At 41.6% G+C, this 16,720-nt stretch overlaps 2 protein-coding genes across 7 annotated transcripts in view; one reads left to right on the top strand and one right to left on the bottom strand.

Moving 5' to 3' along the window:
* The first annotated feature begins 223 nt into the window (after positions 1 to 223).
* ZFYVE21 (zinc finger FYVE-type containing 21) lies at positions 224 to 14,565 on the top strand. 2 transcript variants are annotated; one of them, XM_050336959.1, is made up of 8 exons: positions 224 to 373; positions 5,964 to 6,014; positions 7,783 to 7,951; positions 9,538 to 9,613; positions 10,340 to 10,431; positions 11,274 to 11,327; positions 12,810 to 12,952; positions 13,799 to 14,565. In XM_050336959.1, exons 1-8 carry the CDS (start codon positions 251 to 253, stop codon positions 13,832 to 13,834), a joined length of 744 nt encoding a protein of 247 aa, XP_050192916.1. In that variant the 5' UTR covers positions 224 to 250; the 3' UTR covers positions 13,835 to 14,565. The 2 variants fall into 2 exon arrangements, with proteins under 2 accessions (XP_050192916.1, XP_050192917.1); XM_050336960.1 differs by lacking the exon at positions 11,274 to 11,327.
* Positions 14,566 to 14,886: 321 nt separating this feature from the next.
* Positions 14,887 to 16,720, bottom strand: part of PPP1R13B (protein phosphatase 1 regulatory subunit 13B) — a 69,682-nt gene continuing 67,848 nt past the window's right edge. For all 5 annotated transcript variants that reach the window (XM_050336943.1, XM_050336941.1, XM_050336944.1 and 2 more), the window contains one exon: positions 14,887 to 16,422. In XM_050336943.1, coding sequence (XP_050192900.1) covers positions 16,381 to 16,422 — 42 coding nt within the window. In that variant the 3' untranslated portion in view covers positions 14,887 to 16,380. The remainder of the gene's footprint in view (positions 16,423 to 16,720) is intronic.

Raw genomic sequence — 16,720 nt, 5'->3', positions numbered from 1 at the left:
CGCGGCTGAGGCGCCCGCGCGCTTCGCTTCCGGGTTGCGGCGCCGAAGGGGCGGGGCGGGAACAACGCGCCCGCCTCAAGCCCCCAAGCGACAGGCGATTGGCTGGGGAGCTCAGCGCGGGTAGGCGGGGCGCCGGCAGCTCGCTCTTCCCATTGGCCGAGCGCCGTGCCCGTCCCGCGGGTCCGCGCCGCCATTGGCCGGCGGAGGTGCCCGTCCCTGGCCGAGCGGCGGCGGCGGCGGCGGCGGGAAGATGTCGGGCGGCGACGCCAAGAAGCTGGTGCGGTCCCCGAGCGGGCTGCGCATGGTGCCCGAGCACCGCTCCGCCCGCAGCCCCTTCGGCCTCGACGAGCCGCCCTGGGTGCCCGACAAGGAGGTATCGCCGCGGGCGGGGGCGCCGCACTTTCCCCTTCCCTTTCCCCTTCCTTCCCCCCTCTTTTTATTTCCCTCACGCTGATGGATTAAAGCACGCAAGGCTTTAATCACTCGTTCTTCAGGGCTGTTGCGGCCCCACCACAAAAACTGGCGGCTTGCCGAGTTAAAAGCGTGGCGATCTGGGCAGCGTTGCTTTAAACGCTCATAAACGCGGTTCTGAAGGCTCTAAGTGCTCACGGAGGTGATTCTGAAGGCTCTGGAGATGTAAAAGTAGTTATACAAAAGCGTTAAGTTGATAAGGCTGAGTTAGAACAGCCCTTCTGGCTCCCGGTGCGGATGTTCGTGGTGTTAAACAAGCCCTGAACGATTTAACACCGTTTCGGTCGGTTTGCTCTTAAAACACCAAGCAAACAACGCGATCGTGATGTTGTATCTAATCTCACGTAATGTGCGCTAATTGTTGCCAGTCCCCGCAGCCGGATGGTAATGCAGCGCTGTTTGTTTATTTATTTGTTCTGTGGTGTGGAGACAACGCCAGCGCGTTTAAATGGGACCGGAATGGAGATTTATTTTAGGTGAGCCAACGTGAATTTTAGCCGGGAGTCACCAGACGAAGCTAATTCTTTGGCAGAATCAGACGTGGCTGGTCTGTTTTGTGTGGGAACGCTGTGTCCTCCCTTAGTGAGGAACGAGGAAGAGAGTTTTTTTTCCCTCTGCCTGGTATCTCTTGAGGCAGAAAGTGTGAAAGTAGTAAGTAATAATTCTGGAGACTCGCTCTGCCAGCACAGCTTCTGCAGGTCAGGCCCACCTGAGGTGCCGTAAAGGGAATGAGCAGTAAATCAGCCGCTGGTTTTGCCTGAAATAACAGCCCTTTTTTGGGAAGCGACTGTTTCAATTTATTTTAATAAACAAGCGATCTGCTGCAATACCTAGTGTGAGTTTCCTCAAGTTATTCTCTTCCACACTTAGAAAACCCATCGGTAGCAGCTGTTTTCTGCCTTGTAAGTGTGGGTAAGATAAATTGTCAGCGGCCGGAGCAGGGTGTCCTTGGAAGGAAGATGTCTGGGCTGAGCTGCCCGGATTCCCACCCGGCTGGCGCCGTGTGTGCTCTGGGTGTGCTGCAGGCGGGGTGTGCGTTTATCTGTGAGCTTGTAGCAAAGTCTGAGCAGTTATTGTGCAATAACTCTGAGCTCTGCTTCTGCTGCGTAGGTGAGTTGCTGCACCCCTGTGCACTCACCTGGCCTGCCTGGAAACCTGGTTCCTGGCAGATGCCATTTGTGTAACAGTTAAATGGACACTGGTTTTCTCCCTGACCTTCTGAAATGCAGTTTAGCGTGTCAGTAACTCTTGATTATAGCAGGCTGGTTTCATCAAGGAAAACAAGACGCTTAAAACTCAGTCTAATACACAGACCCATCTTCATTCAGCTAAAGGTTGTCTGAGGGTTGTAGTAGGGTTTATTTGAACTACTTAGATATATTTAGAGAATTAAGTCTGTATATTTTAGAGGCATCGGTCTGATGTGTGTTGTTAGTTTGAATTTGATGTTACAGTTGTACTGCAGCTATTCATTTCCCTTAAAGTTCAGCTTTTCCCCGTAGTCTGCTGGTGTTGAGTTGTGACTGAGTGTTGTCTTTGCATCAGCCTCAGTGATATTTGCTGTTGAGATTTGCTGCTTGCTTACAGGCAAATGTTTTAAGTGCATTTGTTAACACAAGATTGAGAATATGAATTGGTATTTTGTAACTAGTTATTTTACTAGATTTCCTAAAGAATTTTGAAGTTCTGACATCCCTTTGGTTAACAATTACCGAACCTGTTACAGACTTTTCCCTTAAATAAAGCAGGTATGTGATACGCAGGGAAGCTTAGAAACACCATGTTTTTGTTAAAAAATGAAATTTAAAGAGACAGTGTTATCCAGTTAATGAATGAGTCGAGAACTATTGATCTTGTTACCATGTCAGACATAATGAAAAACTAAGTGTCTTTGTCCAAGACAAGACCTTGACTGGTATTAGCCAATGCTAATCTGGCTTTTCAGATCCACTGGCCTCTGCTGTGCAGCAAGTAACACTCACAATCTGAGTGGCTTTATTTTTCTTACGTAGGGAGAGTCTACCATCTTGTTTTTTTAAAAATTAAGGTCACCTATGAATTATGGCAGTTAGTTTTGTGGAGCTCATATAGCATTGAAATAGAATTCAAGTTATTAATTTTATGTCATGAGATTATACAGTCTTAAAATATCAGTTACTTTGAGGAATTTGAAGTGTAAGACTGAAGCAGGATTATTGAGAACTTTGCTTTTGGTTCTCTTACTTGTGATACAGATAAGAGAGCTGAGGTGGATAATATTATGAAAATCTGTGCCGAGCATCATTAAACTTGAGACAGAGCTTAAAATGCTGGTCACTTTTCTGTGTCTTTTCTGACCCGGAATTTCTTTGTAAATCACCATCAGAGCTCAGCTGACGATGTTTCTGTTAAGGAAACCTTAGACTAGAAATCGAGTGAAGTTTGTCAGTTTGGTTGCAGGGGTGGCCAGACCTCGTGACATCCAGCTGTGCCCCAGATGCTTCCAGGGCTGAGGAACGCTGTGTGCTGCGCAGGAACTCACAGACGTGGTGACAGCGATTCCCTGGCGTTCCTCAGTGGCTGCAGGAGGGAACTGAGCTCAGCAGAGCTGGGACCTCTCTCGGCTCAGGCTCTCGGAGGCGGCCCTGGCTGTGTGGCAGAGCTGCCCCTGGAGTGCTGGTGCAGTACCAGAAAGCCCCAGGAGCTGTATCTGCCCCGAGTCCCCTCCTGCCATTTCCAGCTGGCACCAGCTGCTCGTCAGGCGTGGTCCTGGGTGGGATTTGGGCAGCTCCTGAACTTCCACGTTTGCAAAGGTTTGATGTGTTAACGAGCTCAACCAGGTGTTCCTGTGCATGGCTTCTTGAGTCGCTGTGTTATTATGTATGCAAATAAAGCATGTGAAGTGTAACTACAACTTCCTGTCCATCTGTGGGAGTCTCACCTCTGTTTGGATCCGTGGTATTATGAAAATCAGTTACCACACTTGAGCAAACACCTGAGAAATTCCACTCTATTTGTAATGAACCAGCTTCTCGGTATATTTTTAAATTAATACCAAGATGCAACAACTATTGGATGCTCTTCCATTTTCCTCTTGCCAAATGAAGTAACCTGATATCAGTATTAGTGGCTGATTGTACATGAAATGAATATACTTGTGACATGAATTTTTATTTAATTTTTTTTACTTCACATCTTTTTGTTTGAAGACATGAAAAACAACTTGGACATGGTATTTCCTTCTCTCTAAATGTGATAAAACCCCTTCAAGCAATAAAGTTTAATTCAATACTTGTCACTCTCTGATTCTGTCAGTGTACAGATGAATAGGAAAAAAATCACCTTTCAAGATACTGTACAATAAAGGTCTTTTCCCAGGCAAAGCAGAAGTTGATATTAATGCAAATGGGTTCACTTGGTTCTGGTTACTTGAAGCAGAAATGCCCTTAAGGAACAACGTATTGAACCTACTTGTGTCAGAACATTTTCCTAGGAAAATCCCGTTCCCCAGTGCCGACTACCATGTGCCAGTGGACTTGAGATTTATTTATGACTGCTCTGTGTATCAGGCAGGGCTGTCATCCTGGGTCTGGAATTGTTCTATAGAGTTTGTGTTAAATAACAGGATGGATAATTTCACTCCTTCCTGAGAAGCACTTGTATGTTTAGCATAACATTGTGTATGAAATCTTTGTAGGACAGTATTTAGAAGAGTTTGGTTTCTGTGGTTTTTCTTCCCTCTAGTTTCCCTCTAGTTTGTAACTTATGCTTTCTGCTTTTTGACAAAAACCAAAGAAACAAACAGAAAAACCCAAACCAAACCAATCAAAAAACCCCCAACCAATCAACTAAACTAACAAACAAATAAAACCCCAACTCCCCACCCCCACCCCCCAAAAAAAACCACCATCACCACCAAATCCCAACCAAAAAACCCTCCTACTTTTTTACATTAAGAAAAAGAATTAGACTCCAAGTAAATTCAAAGTATACTAAAATTGTTGCCAGGTCCAGCTCCCAGACAAGCTACACATCAAAAATTAAGACACTAAGTCAAGATCAGTGTAGAGCAGAACCTGGTATTAGCTGTAGAGTTACAGAGGTGAAACCTGGAATAAGCTTTTCTACAGCCATTGTGAAAAGAGGTGGTTGGATGCCTTAGCTTTCTGTGTGTTATTTGAGATGGTTCAGGAACATTTCTAATTCTCTTTTGTGTGGGATTTAGAAACAGCTTGTTGTAACAAATTCTACAAGTAGCTGTTTATGTTCCGTTACAGTGACTGCCCTTATGTGTTAAACGTCTGTTTAGACATAAGAACCTTTCATGTAAACTATTGCCAGTTATTAACAAGCCTACACTTCAAAAGAACGTGAAAAGTTTCTAGAGAATTTTTAATTTAGCTGCTGTAATATGTTTTTGGCTGTAGTTGACCCAATAGAAGCTGTTGTAACCTGAAGGGATTTATAGAAAAAAAGGGTTAAATATTGAAATATGTTAATTAAAGGCAAAGGGTCATTACTGTGTGCTTAGCAAATAGCACCTGCTTATCTTAGGACATGTGCTTAAGATGACATTCTGCTGTAGACTGAGATAGTCCGGTTTGAGGAGTTGCAGTTTGTAGAGTTAAAAACTTAGTACAGGGTCTAACCATATTCTCCCGAGTCAGATGTCAGGTACAATTTTTAATTAATATTTGTAAATCTAGAAATAATTGCAATATAAGCCATGGAAAGTGAGTTTTGATATGGTGGATAAAAATATGTAAAATCTTGTTGAAAATCCAGAAAATCCAGTGACCTAATGGCTGAGTATCAGCCCTTTGGTAAGTGACTTTTATACAGAAAAATCTGATTGTCCTGCAGTCACTGATCACCCCTGGTAGTTTAGGCAATCAAAATTGTCACCCCTTAAGCTCTGCTTAGCTGTGAGAGAGAGAAACTCCTTCAATTTTTTTCTGGCATTTCTTTTGGGAGGAGTGTGGGTGTAAGCTTGTTTTAGGAAAGAGATATTTCAGGAAGTGACTTCTTGTAGCTGGAATAAAAATTAGGTCCTGGTGGCTTGGAATAAAAGCAAGTATCTCGTAGCATGTTTCCAAAGTGTGTGAGTAGTGAGAGCATTAAAATACAATGTTTTAGAGAGTCAGCAGAGCATCACAGGATAATACAGTGAGGAGAAAAACTTGTGTAAAAAGTTGACTCTGGAATATAGGATTGTCTGGATAGCCAAACATTAAAGCATGGTAAATACTTCTGAAATGTAGTTTTGCCCACTGGCAAGATGCACTGTTGCTTAGGGCGAGGTTTGGCAGCTTTTTTGGTCTTACAAATGGGGATGACATCACTTTGCTACATGAATATTAAATGGCAGCCATCCATGGTGGAAAGATAAAGGATGGAACTTTGTTGGAGGTGTTGTTTATAGGGCATAATATAAAGTTCATTCTTTGTATATGGTGGTAGAATTAAAAGTTTAGAAATGTTGTAGATTAATCTTAATTTGTACTGTTTTCCAGTGCCCAAGATGTATGCAGTGTGATACAAAATTTGACTTCATAACTAGAAAGGTAAGAGAAATCAATGAAATGTAAAGCAGTAACTGTTGCAAAATACTAATATAGACTTACTTTGAATTAAATGTAGAGGATTTCAGTAGAATACCCTGCAAAGTCTGATGTAAATTAGTTTTTCTTTCTGTTCTGCCTTTTCTGAGTAGAGCCCTTCTTGTTTTTTGTTCTGTTTGTTTGCAATGGTTCTTGTTACTCAGTGTGTAATACATGTTTTTTCTAAATTACTGGGTACCTGCAGGATTTACAGTCAAAGGAAGAGTTCAAGAAGCTCATGCTGGCCTGTTAACATCAGTACTGACATAGCACCCAAATCAACTAACTCAGTTGTGTTTGGGGAGAAAATTTAGTTGTGGAAATGTAATGTTTTCAGGAATAATGAATTATAATCTTACATTAAAGAACCGTATTGTTGAAATGTAAAGAACCAGAACGCAGATTCTCCTCCTGTTCTAAAAGTATACCAGGATTTATCTTGGGTCTGGAATAGAGAATCTGAAAGTAAACCAGGATTTATTGTAGGTTTGGAATAGAGAACTTCTGATTAAAGTAGAAAGTGTAAACTACATAATTAGTATGTATCTCACTGCATGGAAACACTAACATTAGAGTAATTATGTTCATTACATTACAGCAAGCAGATCACTGTGGAGTGCTACTGGTGTGCAGAATATGACATGGAGAAGGAAAGCACTCTCCCAGGAAAGGCCAACAATGATTTTTAGGAGGGAATATCATTCCTTTGTATAACTACACTGACACTCCCTTAGCATGCCCTTGTGAAAGTGAGAAAGATGTAGAAGTGTGACTTGTAGTGAGGTGACAAAGTCAATGTTTTTTATTTATTGTTTGGAGGGAGAGGGAAGGAGAAATTTTAAACCAGACACACTCAAACCAGATAAAAGGCTGTTGTATTTTACTTGCATTACTTTTGGGAAGCAATTGCAGGCAGCCCTGGGAAATAGGTGCTCCAGAGAGTTTTGCAAGAAAGGAAAGCCTAACACTGACCAAAATTGCACTGTATCAGTTCCTTGTATCAGACTGCTCAGGCTTGCTTTGAGCCACAAATTAGTTCCTGCTTGCCTGGCAATGCTTGTTCTGTCACGAGAACTTGCATCAGGAAGATCTCCTGGCACTGTCACACCCCAAGAGTGATCTGGAGCATAGGCCACTTGTTGCAGATTTAAGAGCTGTGAAACACATTGCAATAGTCGTTCTGGTTTTGCAGCTTCACTGGGTTTGTACTCTGCTGCCTGATATTTCTGATAGAGGAATAGCTTTAGGTTCTCAGTATGAAGATTTTTATCTTTTTTCCTCGGGAGAAACTTGAGAATAAGTTTTAAAAGACAAGAGTAGTATCTTCAGTTGAAGAAGGATAGAGACTTCAGTTGAAGTTTCCCAAGATCTTTGCTTGGAAGTAAGAAGGGACCTGGAAACCACTCTTGGGTCTTTACTGACAGTGAGGTGAAGGATTTGCTGGACACTGGAGAAGCCCTTTCCTCTCTGCTTCAGAGGCATCTTTACAGAGTGCCAGCAAAGGCTTAGAGTGCTGCTGTTCACACTATCCTCAGTCCTCTGTGTTCAATCTACAGAGATTTCTTTCTGCCACTTCAGCACTTACAGGTTGAGGCACAGGCAAAGAAAATGTATCTTTCCCACTGGAGAAACTGCTGGGGAGGATGAGACGTAGTAACGTAGTAACCGTATCAAACTATCCCCTCCTAGTTTCCTTTGTAAATAAATAAACAAAACGTTCTCTCCTGCTCAGCATCACTGCCGGAGGTGTGGGAAGTGTTTCTGCGACAAGTGCTGCAGCAAAAAAGTGCCTCTGCCTCGCATGTGCTTTGTGGACCCCGTGCGCCAGTGCGCGGAGTGTGCCCTGGTCTCACAGAAGGAGACGGAGTTCTACGACAAGCAGCTCAAAGTGCTCATGAATGGTAAGGGCTCCGTGCACAGATGAGCTGTTTGGTCTCGTTCGTGTTTATTCAAGTCCTGATAAACAGTAAGAGCGGTGCCCCTCGTCCCAGCAAGCTGCGGATTTGTCTCCTTCTTGTCGTGCCTCTTGTCTGGTGGGTGACAATTCTGTGTTACGAGTTCATTTAGAGAGAGGTTCACACTTTGTAGGAATGTTTACATCACGCTTCTTAGAAATGTTTACACCTCTCAGTTTATACTTTTTGGTCTTTAAAAATAGTGGTTTAGTTAAAGACAGATTTTTAATGCCTGTGAGAACAGATGTGTATGCAGTTGGCATTTTCCTTGAAATAATGCATCTTTTAGCCATATTCCTGCATCTATTTAGCCATTAAATAAGGATGAAAAATACTTTACAGTAGAGAATAGTTTAATATTTTTGAACAAGATACAGTGCTTGTTTCAAGCTTCATCTGAGGGCTTTGATCTTGCCCGTGGCCTATAACTGTGGTTGATGGCAGATCATCGTGAGTGGCCAATTTTCCATAGGATTAAAACTACAGGCAATGCCGTAATTCGTGTTCCAATTACATTAAGAAAGCTGAATCTTCAGTTTTTAAACTGTTCTGTGATCCCTGAGTGCCTTTTGATGGTCTCTCAGCATGATGCCAGTGTGCATAATGGGTAAGCTGAGCCCCACGTCTGATGAGCGTGGATGGTTCCTGGGGAGATCCTGGGATCAGAAGGGAGCGTGTTCATCCCTGTAGCACACAAATCGTTCTTCACTCTGCTTTGCCAGGGGGGTGTAGACAAGTTTTCAAACAGTGTGCTCTAAATTGAAGACTTTTTTTTAATAAAGCTTGTCCTGTCTGCATTCATGTTCTGCTGTTAAAGTCTGCAGTTGTTCCTGAGTTGCTGTAGAGCCACAGTTTGTGTTGTTATTTTCTCATTTCCCAGACCAGCAGTACTGGGATGAGGTAACACAGGGGCCATGAAGCATGGAGGAAATAAAGGGTTAGGCGTGTAGGCTGCTTGAAGTTATGAATCACTTCTCTTAATGTAGCAACGATGATTTTCCCCATGTCAAAGCAGTTTTGAGGGGGAAGAAGCACAACATGAAGGCTGAAGTTCACTGACCTCACAGCAAGACTGAGCCAGCCTTCAGTAATGAAAAAGAGATGTCTTTGCTGTTTATTAAGCATGGAACGGAAGGTCATGTCCTGCTATTAGATTGTTCTCTTTTTTTGTTGTTTTGAATACTGAACCAGTGGCTTGTGTTATGATGACCACATAGGGTCTTTTATTGCCTGCCTTTGCCACCTCCAATTCTCTTCTGATTTTTAAGATTCATCTTAGATATCATGTGCATTTGTACAGCATGTGGGAGAAATTACAGCATGTGTGAAAGGTCCCGTGATTCAGAACATGATCATTAAATATGAGATTTTTATACTTGAGTGTTCTGCTGATGTTAATCAGTTTAACATTTCAATTACTCTCTTATTTCACCCAGTTTAGTGTATTAATAAGTAAAAATTACTTATCCTTTTTTATACTTGAATGTTCCTTCTTGAACTCTGCATTAGAACACTGAAACATTTCTTCCCAGGTGCTACGTTCTTTGTAACTCTGGGAACATCTGAGAAATCTGAACTCATGGTTTGTCGACTTTCCAACAACCAGAGGTAAGAAAGAAAGTGCACTTGCAAACTGTAGTATTGTTGCACTTGCAGCTCTATTATTACCTGATATCCTAAAGAAACTATAAGAGTAATATGCTCTGAGGATATTGGAGAGAGTAATCAGATGGAAAGGATAGATTTATTTATCTGACATTACTGGAGTCGGTTTGTTTGAACTTATTAGGAGTGTGGATCAGAATGCCTTGGAAGGGTGGACCTCCGCTCACTGATAATGCCCCTCGGTGCCACTGGAATACAGTGTTTTTACCACCTAATAGGGGATGGTGGGAAGCAGGAGCAGGGAAAAGTCTGTAGGCACTGAAAGAAGCTTGGTTTGGAACGATTCTAACACTGCACCATATTGTTTAACATTACAAGCAAAGCATTCCTTTGGTCATCCCCTGTAATTTGGTTGACTAGACCACGTTGGACTCTGTTCACTTTTTCCTCCAGAGCTTTGGAAGAATAAAATTTTGGAATAAAAGAAGAGCTTTTAATATTTTTGGACGGGTTTCCTGGCAAACAGAACTATGGGTTTTGTAGGGTTATTTTTCTATAATTGAAGAACTTCAGTGAAGAGTAATACATCCTGCTTGATTTCTTTCCCTCCTCACCCCAAACAACACATAAACAGCATCACTGAGAGATTATCTTTATTTTTTTTTCTTTGATTTGGACTTGATATTATAGGGAAAAAAATTTAAAAAAAGGTTTTCTTCTGTTATGTAGATACCTGGTTTTGGATGGAGACAGCCACTATGAAATTGAAATTATACAGATTTCAACTGTTCAGATACTTACAGAGGGATTTACTCCTGGAGGTAAATTTTTCATTTAATATAAATGAACTATTTAGAAAAAAATGTGAAGTTGTAATTATTGTTTGAACTAGACTGCAGTTCTAGGTTATTGGTAACTTCAGTGTAACTGTGTTAATTACAGCTGCTCTCAGAATAGAGTGCAGTGTGTGAAACCCTGTCCATGTGGCTACTGGGATTTTGGGGAAAACCTAAGAATTGAGAAATTCCTTTACAGCTGTACTATGGGAGAGCCCCTCAATGAACCTGAGTAAGGGTGGTCATCACCTGTTCTGATCCTTTCTCTTGGCTAAATACAAATGTCTGTTGATTTAAAAGCTCATAGTAAGGAACTGTTAGTCTTTGGTATTAGCCTTTTCCATTTCAGAATCCAGCTGGGATTTCTCTTCTGCTAGTACAGACAGCTGTTAGGAGAGTGGAACTGTGTGTGGGGGGAGGGAATAAATAGTAAACTATGCTTTTTAAATTTTATTCAAGACGAAGGGGTGGCCAAGTGAAACTGGTAACATCTGTATTGGAGTGCAGCTACTTAACTGCCTCATCTCTTACCAGATTTTAGAGTATTTCAGGATGAACTTGAATATGATTTGACTGAAATGAGAACAAACAAGGTCAGGAGTTTCAATAATTGTACTTTATCAACACCTCTGTCACTGCTGGGTTTCTCTAATTGCACAGCCTGTCTGTGCAGTATTCAGTCAGTGCAGCATGTTAACCTTGATAAACTTACCTCGGTATTCAAATCAACCAGATGTGTTGCTGAGTCACTTAATGCTTTAATTCCTTGTTCACTACTCTTCTGACTGCTTTATCTTTTTTCTGCTTGCCTGCCTTCTTGATGGTAGAAAAAGATATTCACACTTACACCAGCCTTCTGGAGAGCCAGCCTGTTACTGAAGGTATCACCAGCGCCTTTGAGCATGACTCACCTCAGCATGTTGGAGTGACCCCCCTCACATCTTTCTTCCCTGCAGTGCTGTTCATTTGCTCGATCTGTAGCTGCTGTTCAGTTTGAGTTGTGTTCAAATCTGACATGCATCTGTTCCTTCCCATCTGTCTGTTTATTAAACCAAGAATGAATGTTTTGTAACACTTTGGAGGAGAACTAAAGCACTCAGGGCCTTCTTTAGACCAGGTGAACTGTTGTCCATCCTGGAAGGGAGAAGGGAAGAGGAGAAATAGTATTTTCAGTGGTAGAGTGTTACACGCCACCTGCTTTAACAAGTGTGCTGAATGGGGTATACCAGAAATGAAATATATACTCCCTGTGTGCTGTTCAGAAAGGCTTTGCACTGGAACTATTAATTAATGGTTTGCTTTTACATATTTTTAGAAGAAAGAAGACCTCTTATCATGCAAGGTGTGTTCTGCCTGACTCAGTAATGTCCTGAAATGCCAGACATGGGCAAACTAGTCAAGGCTGTAGGTGTTTAATTTTCACTGATTTAAGTAGTCCCTTAACCTCTTGTTCTGACTGACAGGTGCAGGGGAACAAGTGATGAAGTTGAATTTCCATTTATCCTCATAGAGGAACAAATAGCTACTTTGATAAACCCTGCTGTGGGCTTCTTATTGGATTGGTTAGACTGAGACTGTGATTTGTTTGGCTCCTCAGATATTGCAGTAACAGCCTTCAGGAGCCCTCTCATGCAGACACTTCTGAAAAGAGCTCTGCAAAGCGTCTGTGTGTGCTGGTGCTGCTCCTGGGGCTTAGTTTATGCTCCACTGCTGCAGGAAGTCATGATAATGAAGCGTGGCATTCTGAAAGCTCTTGTTTAATTTGTGTATTTTTGCTTCAGTTTATCTTCATCTCTGCAGCCAGAGTAAGAGAGATACAAACATCTCTCTATTGTGCTGTTGTCAGAGCAGCTTCTTTTGTAGCAGTTTCCTTCAGGAAGTAGATTTGTCAGCTGTTATCTGGTCTTGCATAAGCATCTCTCCCAACCTTTGCCAGGTTTGGAGGGACTTCTGACTGCTGTGCCAGAGTGTGTATCCAGCAGGGATCCCACTTTGCCATCAAAGAGGACAGTCGTAACTCCGCTTACAGACTGCAGGCTTACAGTGTGAAACTGTGGTATCACGTGTCTTAACGTGATGATAGTAAATCATGAGGGTGTTCTCAGTGTTCGTGGCCTCACCTGATGGCTTATGCAGGGAGAGTTTATAGTCTTTAACTCTCTCGGGGAGAATTAAACAGTTTTGAGGGTGCAGGTTCCGCTGCCTGGCACTCCCAGCCGTGGTCACAACCCCCTGGGATACCTGCAGCTGCTTGTGCTTCGAACTGAGCAACGAGCTCTTCAAACGTGCTTATGAGCTGGAAGAAGTTGTTTTACTTAGCTGGCAAAACCTGTTGCTGTTCAAGGTGTTATTTCTCTTTCCAGGAGGTAACACTCGTGCCATAGGTATGATTCTGCAGTACAAGGTACCTGGGTCGGAGGAGGTAACGCAAATGAAATTCACTGCCGGTGAGGACTTCAACTGTAACAGGAAGCTGTCAGCAAGTTGGCTGGCAGCCATGCATAAGGTAAGGACAGCAGCCAAAATGTAGAGAAAGCTGGAGAAAGTCTTCACATGGGGTGTTTAGGAGCACTAAAGGGAGCAGGCAGCCTTAGGAGTATTTCTGTTATTTTTTTATTGAGGACTAAAGGGCCTCATTGCTTAGAAAACAGAACCTATGGATGGCTGTAATGAATGTGACTTTAGCTTTATGCTCAGATAGTTGAAGAAGTTATGTACTCTAAAGAATTTTCTGAGATCTTATATATGTCATTAGATGACAAGAAGTAAGAATTAAAGTTCCTTAGGTTTTTTGTTTCTGGCTGAAGAATGTGCATTATGAAATACTCTTTTGAACCTAAACTCAGCTAATTGTTTTTACTGCTTTATGAAGGCTCAAAGAAGTTACTGATTTTTGAAAACAGAAGACTTTAATCTTTTGCTGTTAGGACCCTGTATGGGTAATGAAACTGAAGAGTCATATTTCCTAAGTCAGAGTTACGGTGGAAAAAACCAAAGCCCCACCTAATTCATTCATCTGATCAATTGCTCATCAGAACTGTAACTTATAAGGTGCCTGCACAGGCAGGTGTGTGGCTGCTTGCTGCTTTATTGCCATTGTTGAGCTCCCCAGTTGCTCCAACCCCAGCATTTACCTCTGTTCAGCCCAGTGTCCTCAAACTTTCTGTTGCCATGAAAGTGTGCTCAGCACTTCCTGAATGCTAGTATGTGCCTTAGGTGGAGGAAAACAGAGGAAGAATTTAAAGCCTTGGATTTAAAGGAGATTTTTGGAGGGGTAAAAAGAAAAGGAGATCAGGTGGCTGCAAGTGAAAGTTTAGTTAACAAAATGACATTTTGCCCTTGTGTTTGTCAGGCAGCAAAACTTCTCTACGAGTCCCGGGACCAGTGAGAACTGCAGACTTGGCCCCCTGAGGGAAGACACAGACACCAGCCTCCACAGACCTGCCTCTCACTTTTTGCTGTTTTGACAGCTGGAAATATTTGCTGTTCTTGACTCTCTCATTCCAGTGTGGTTCATTATGTAAGAACTGGCAAATGCAGTGTGAGTATTTTTTGAACCATGAGTATTCACGGTAGTGTGCAATATGTATACAGTTAATGCTTTAAACAGCCTCACCTTTTAAGACTTTGTATATTTTGTTAAGCCTTTATTGGCACTTAATATGAAAGTGACCTGCACTACAGCTAATGTACAGCACAACTTTTATAGTAACAATTATATATACTGTTTGCTACAGAAAGCAAACAAATGTGTATGTCTCTTCTGCAGAGAATAGCTTTTGGGTATAGATCTCAGGTTTTTCCCTCTATCCAAATGTTTAAAATCAATGTACAAAAAAAAATCTGCCTTAGATGTGATTTTATAGAAATCACTTGGGTTTTTTTAAACATTTCATTTTAAACATCTAAATATTTCACCAAATACCACCAAATTTGACTTACATGAACATGACCTTGAAACTTCACTTCTGTAATAAATAAGCTTCCAGAATAATTTTTAGTTTTGTATTTTCTTTTTTTGGTAACTAGCTTTTGTTAATCTAACTGTAATACTACCTGAAATTGTATACAAATTAATGTACAAATATGAATAAATTAATTCACTTATTTAAAAAAAAATGAGGTGGTGCTTAATTTTGTAATAATAAAACTTCTTAAGTGATGGACACTGTGGTCTCTGAACTCTGAAACTTTTTTATAAACAGCACTTCAATTTAATGCTAAGTTTTAATTTGTCACGTTTGGAACACTGGAATACTAGTGTAAGGAGGTTTCAAAAGCATCTGGCAAGTCCTTTTCAGTGCAGCTCATACAAAAACCAATGAGGACAGGTGAGTTTACAGCTAGAACCTGGCAAGCTGCAGTCAGTGTTTGCATGCGGACTGTGACCAAAGTCACATCTGCTGCTGTGACCTCTGTAAAGAGAGTGGAGAGTGCAGCCATGCCTTAGCAGTACTTTATTGTGCACATTTACATGTTCTCTGAATTAGTGTATCATAGGCTCTTGAAATCATCACATTCATGTAGCAAATTCTTCAACAATAATACCCTTTCACTTTTCACCACAATATATACAGTTAATGCTAACCTGTGGTAAAAGCAAGTTACAGCACTGCAGAAATGGATATATAAATTATACACAGAACTTGTACATGAAGAGTTAATCAAATTGCATACTGTTAAATGGGATAAAATTACAAGAAATATGGCTAAAACTTATAATGGGAGATTCAAAATATACTTTTGGTATATAAAATCATGTACAATTAAAACTCCAGTGAAGTGCCTGTTTGTGGATTTTTCTTTTTTTGCTTAAACTACAATGTAGTGGAACAGGTTATTGCATAACTTGCCTTGGCAGCAGGTGTAGGCTGCCAAGAACCACAGAAACTGTCCTCAAATAAGCTATTGCCTTTCTTAAATCCTTCTCTAAACCTTGTTTCTCTCTTCTCCTTGTCTTGGCATCTACACGACCCTCTTCCTACTCCTATCCCGTCCTTCATGTTTTCTTCTAGACTGACTCAGGCAGACTTCAGCTGACACAGTATAACCTTTACCAGACTCTTACCCTTTTCAACTATTGCACTTTCATCCCTGCAGACGTACAAATCCCTTAGGCTGCTGCAACTTCAGTACTAACTGTTCTGTCCAGGCTGGACAAGCTCGGGTGGTTAGTAGGGAAACCTTTACACTTGTAGAGGTAACACCGGTGCTGTAGGCTGAATAATAAGAAAATAAAACACCACGTGAGATACTGTGTAGGGACTTCGAGAAGTGTATAAATACTGTTGTTTTGTTAGTTCTCTAGCTTGATTCTAAATGCAAATAATGCAAGATGCTAGACTAGGTAAAGCTTTTGTTGGGGTTGTCCAGACTAGGATTTAAGTGTTTAGCATGTTGCCACCTAAAATCCTAGCCCACATCAAGCTTTGGTAACTACTTAATTATGCATGTAACAGGTGAAGATCTCGTGTCCTAGAACCCAAAGAGCTGATCGGTAATGAGAACTCAACATTCACTGGTATGGAACAAAATAGCCAAAATCCTGACGTGGGACAGTTGCTGTGGGGGGGTTGGAGCAAACCGGACAGCGCATCTGCACTCCGCAAGTGACACCTCTGAACATGGAACACAGGAAAGCTCCTACCACGGAACTTTGACTCAAAACACTGCTTTAGACGAGAGTTGGCGCAACACTGTAGGTAGTGGAGGTATCGCTCTCCTCATCAGTGGTGGGTCACACAGAAACGATCCTCATTTACAAACTGCAGATCTTGAAAGTCGTGGATGCTGTCCACTTAACAAGAGAAAGCACCATTAAAACTAAATATCATAGTTTTATTTCTCTGTGTGAAATGATCAAAAATGATGGCTCCAGTGTATGTTTTAAGTTTCCAGTTACCAGCACGGTATTGCACTGTTGTACGACTGAATTCAAGCAAGGGTTCGCTGTCGAGGTTTTATTCGTGGATATAACTAAAAAAAAAAAAAAAAAACAGAATAAAAATATTAGGCTTTGCATGGTTAATGTTACCAACTTAAATAATTTAGAACCAAAGGGTAGTTATTAACAAGAACTGGGTGATGAAGTGTTTTGGGGGCTGAGATTTTTGTAAGCTACATCATGTTCTTAGGCATCTCCTGAAAAACTAGAAGCAGCAGGAGGCCAAGGGTTGACTTATTCCTGCCAAGAGCAGCAACATCGCTGGTCTGAAAATGACCTGGTGCATTTAGATCAAGATCCAGACTAGACAAAGGGTGCTTTTACATAAGT

Source organism: Myiozetetes cayanensis, unplaced genomic scaffold, assembly GCF_022539395.1.
Source record: "Myiozetetes cayanensis isolate MyiCay16 unplaced genomic scaffold, myiCay2020 scf6-25, whole genome shotgun sequence".
Lineage (NCBI taxonomy): Eukaryota > Metazoa > Chordata > Aves > Passeriformes > Tyrannidae > Myiozetetes > Myiozetetes cayanensis.
Note: the sequence above shows the minus strand (reverse complement) of the source record. Positions and strands in the feature narration are given on the sequence as shown.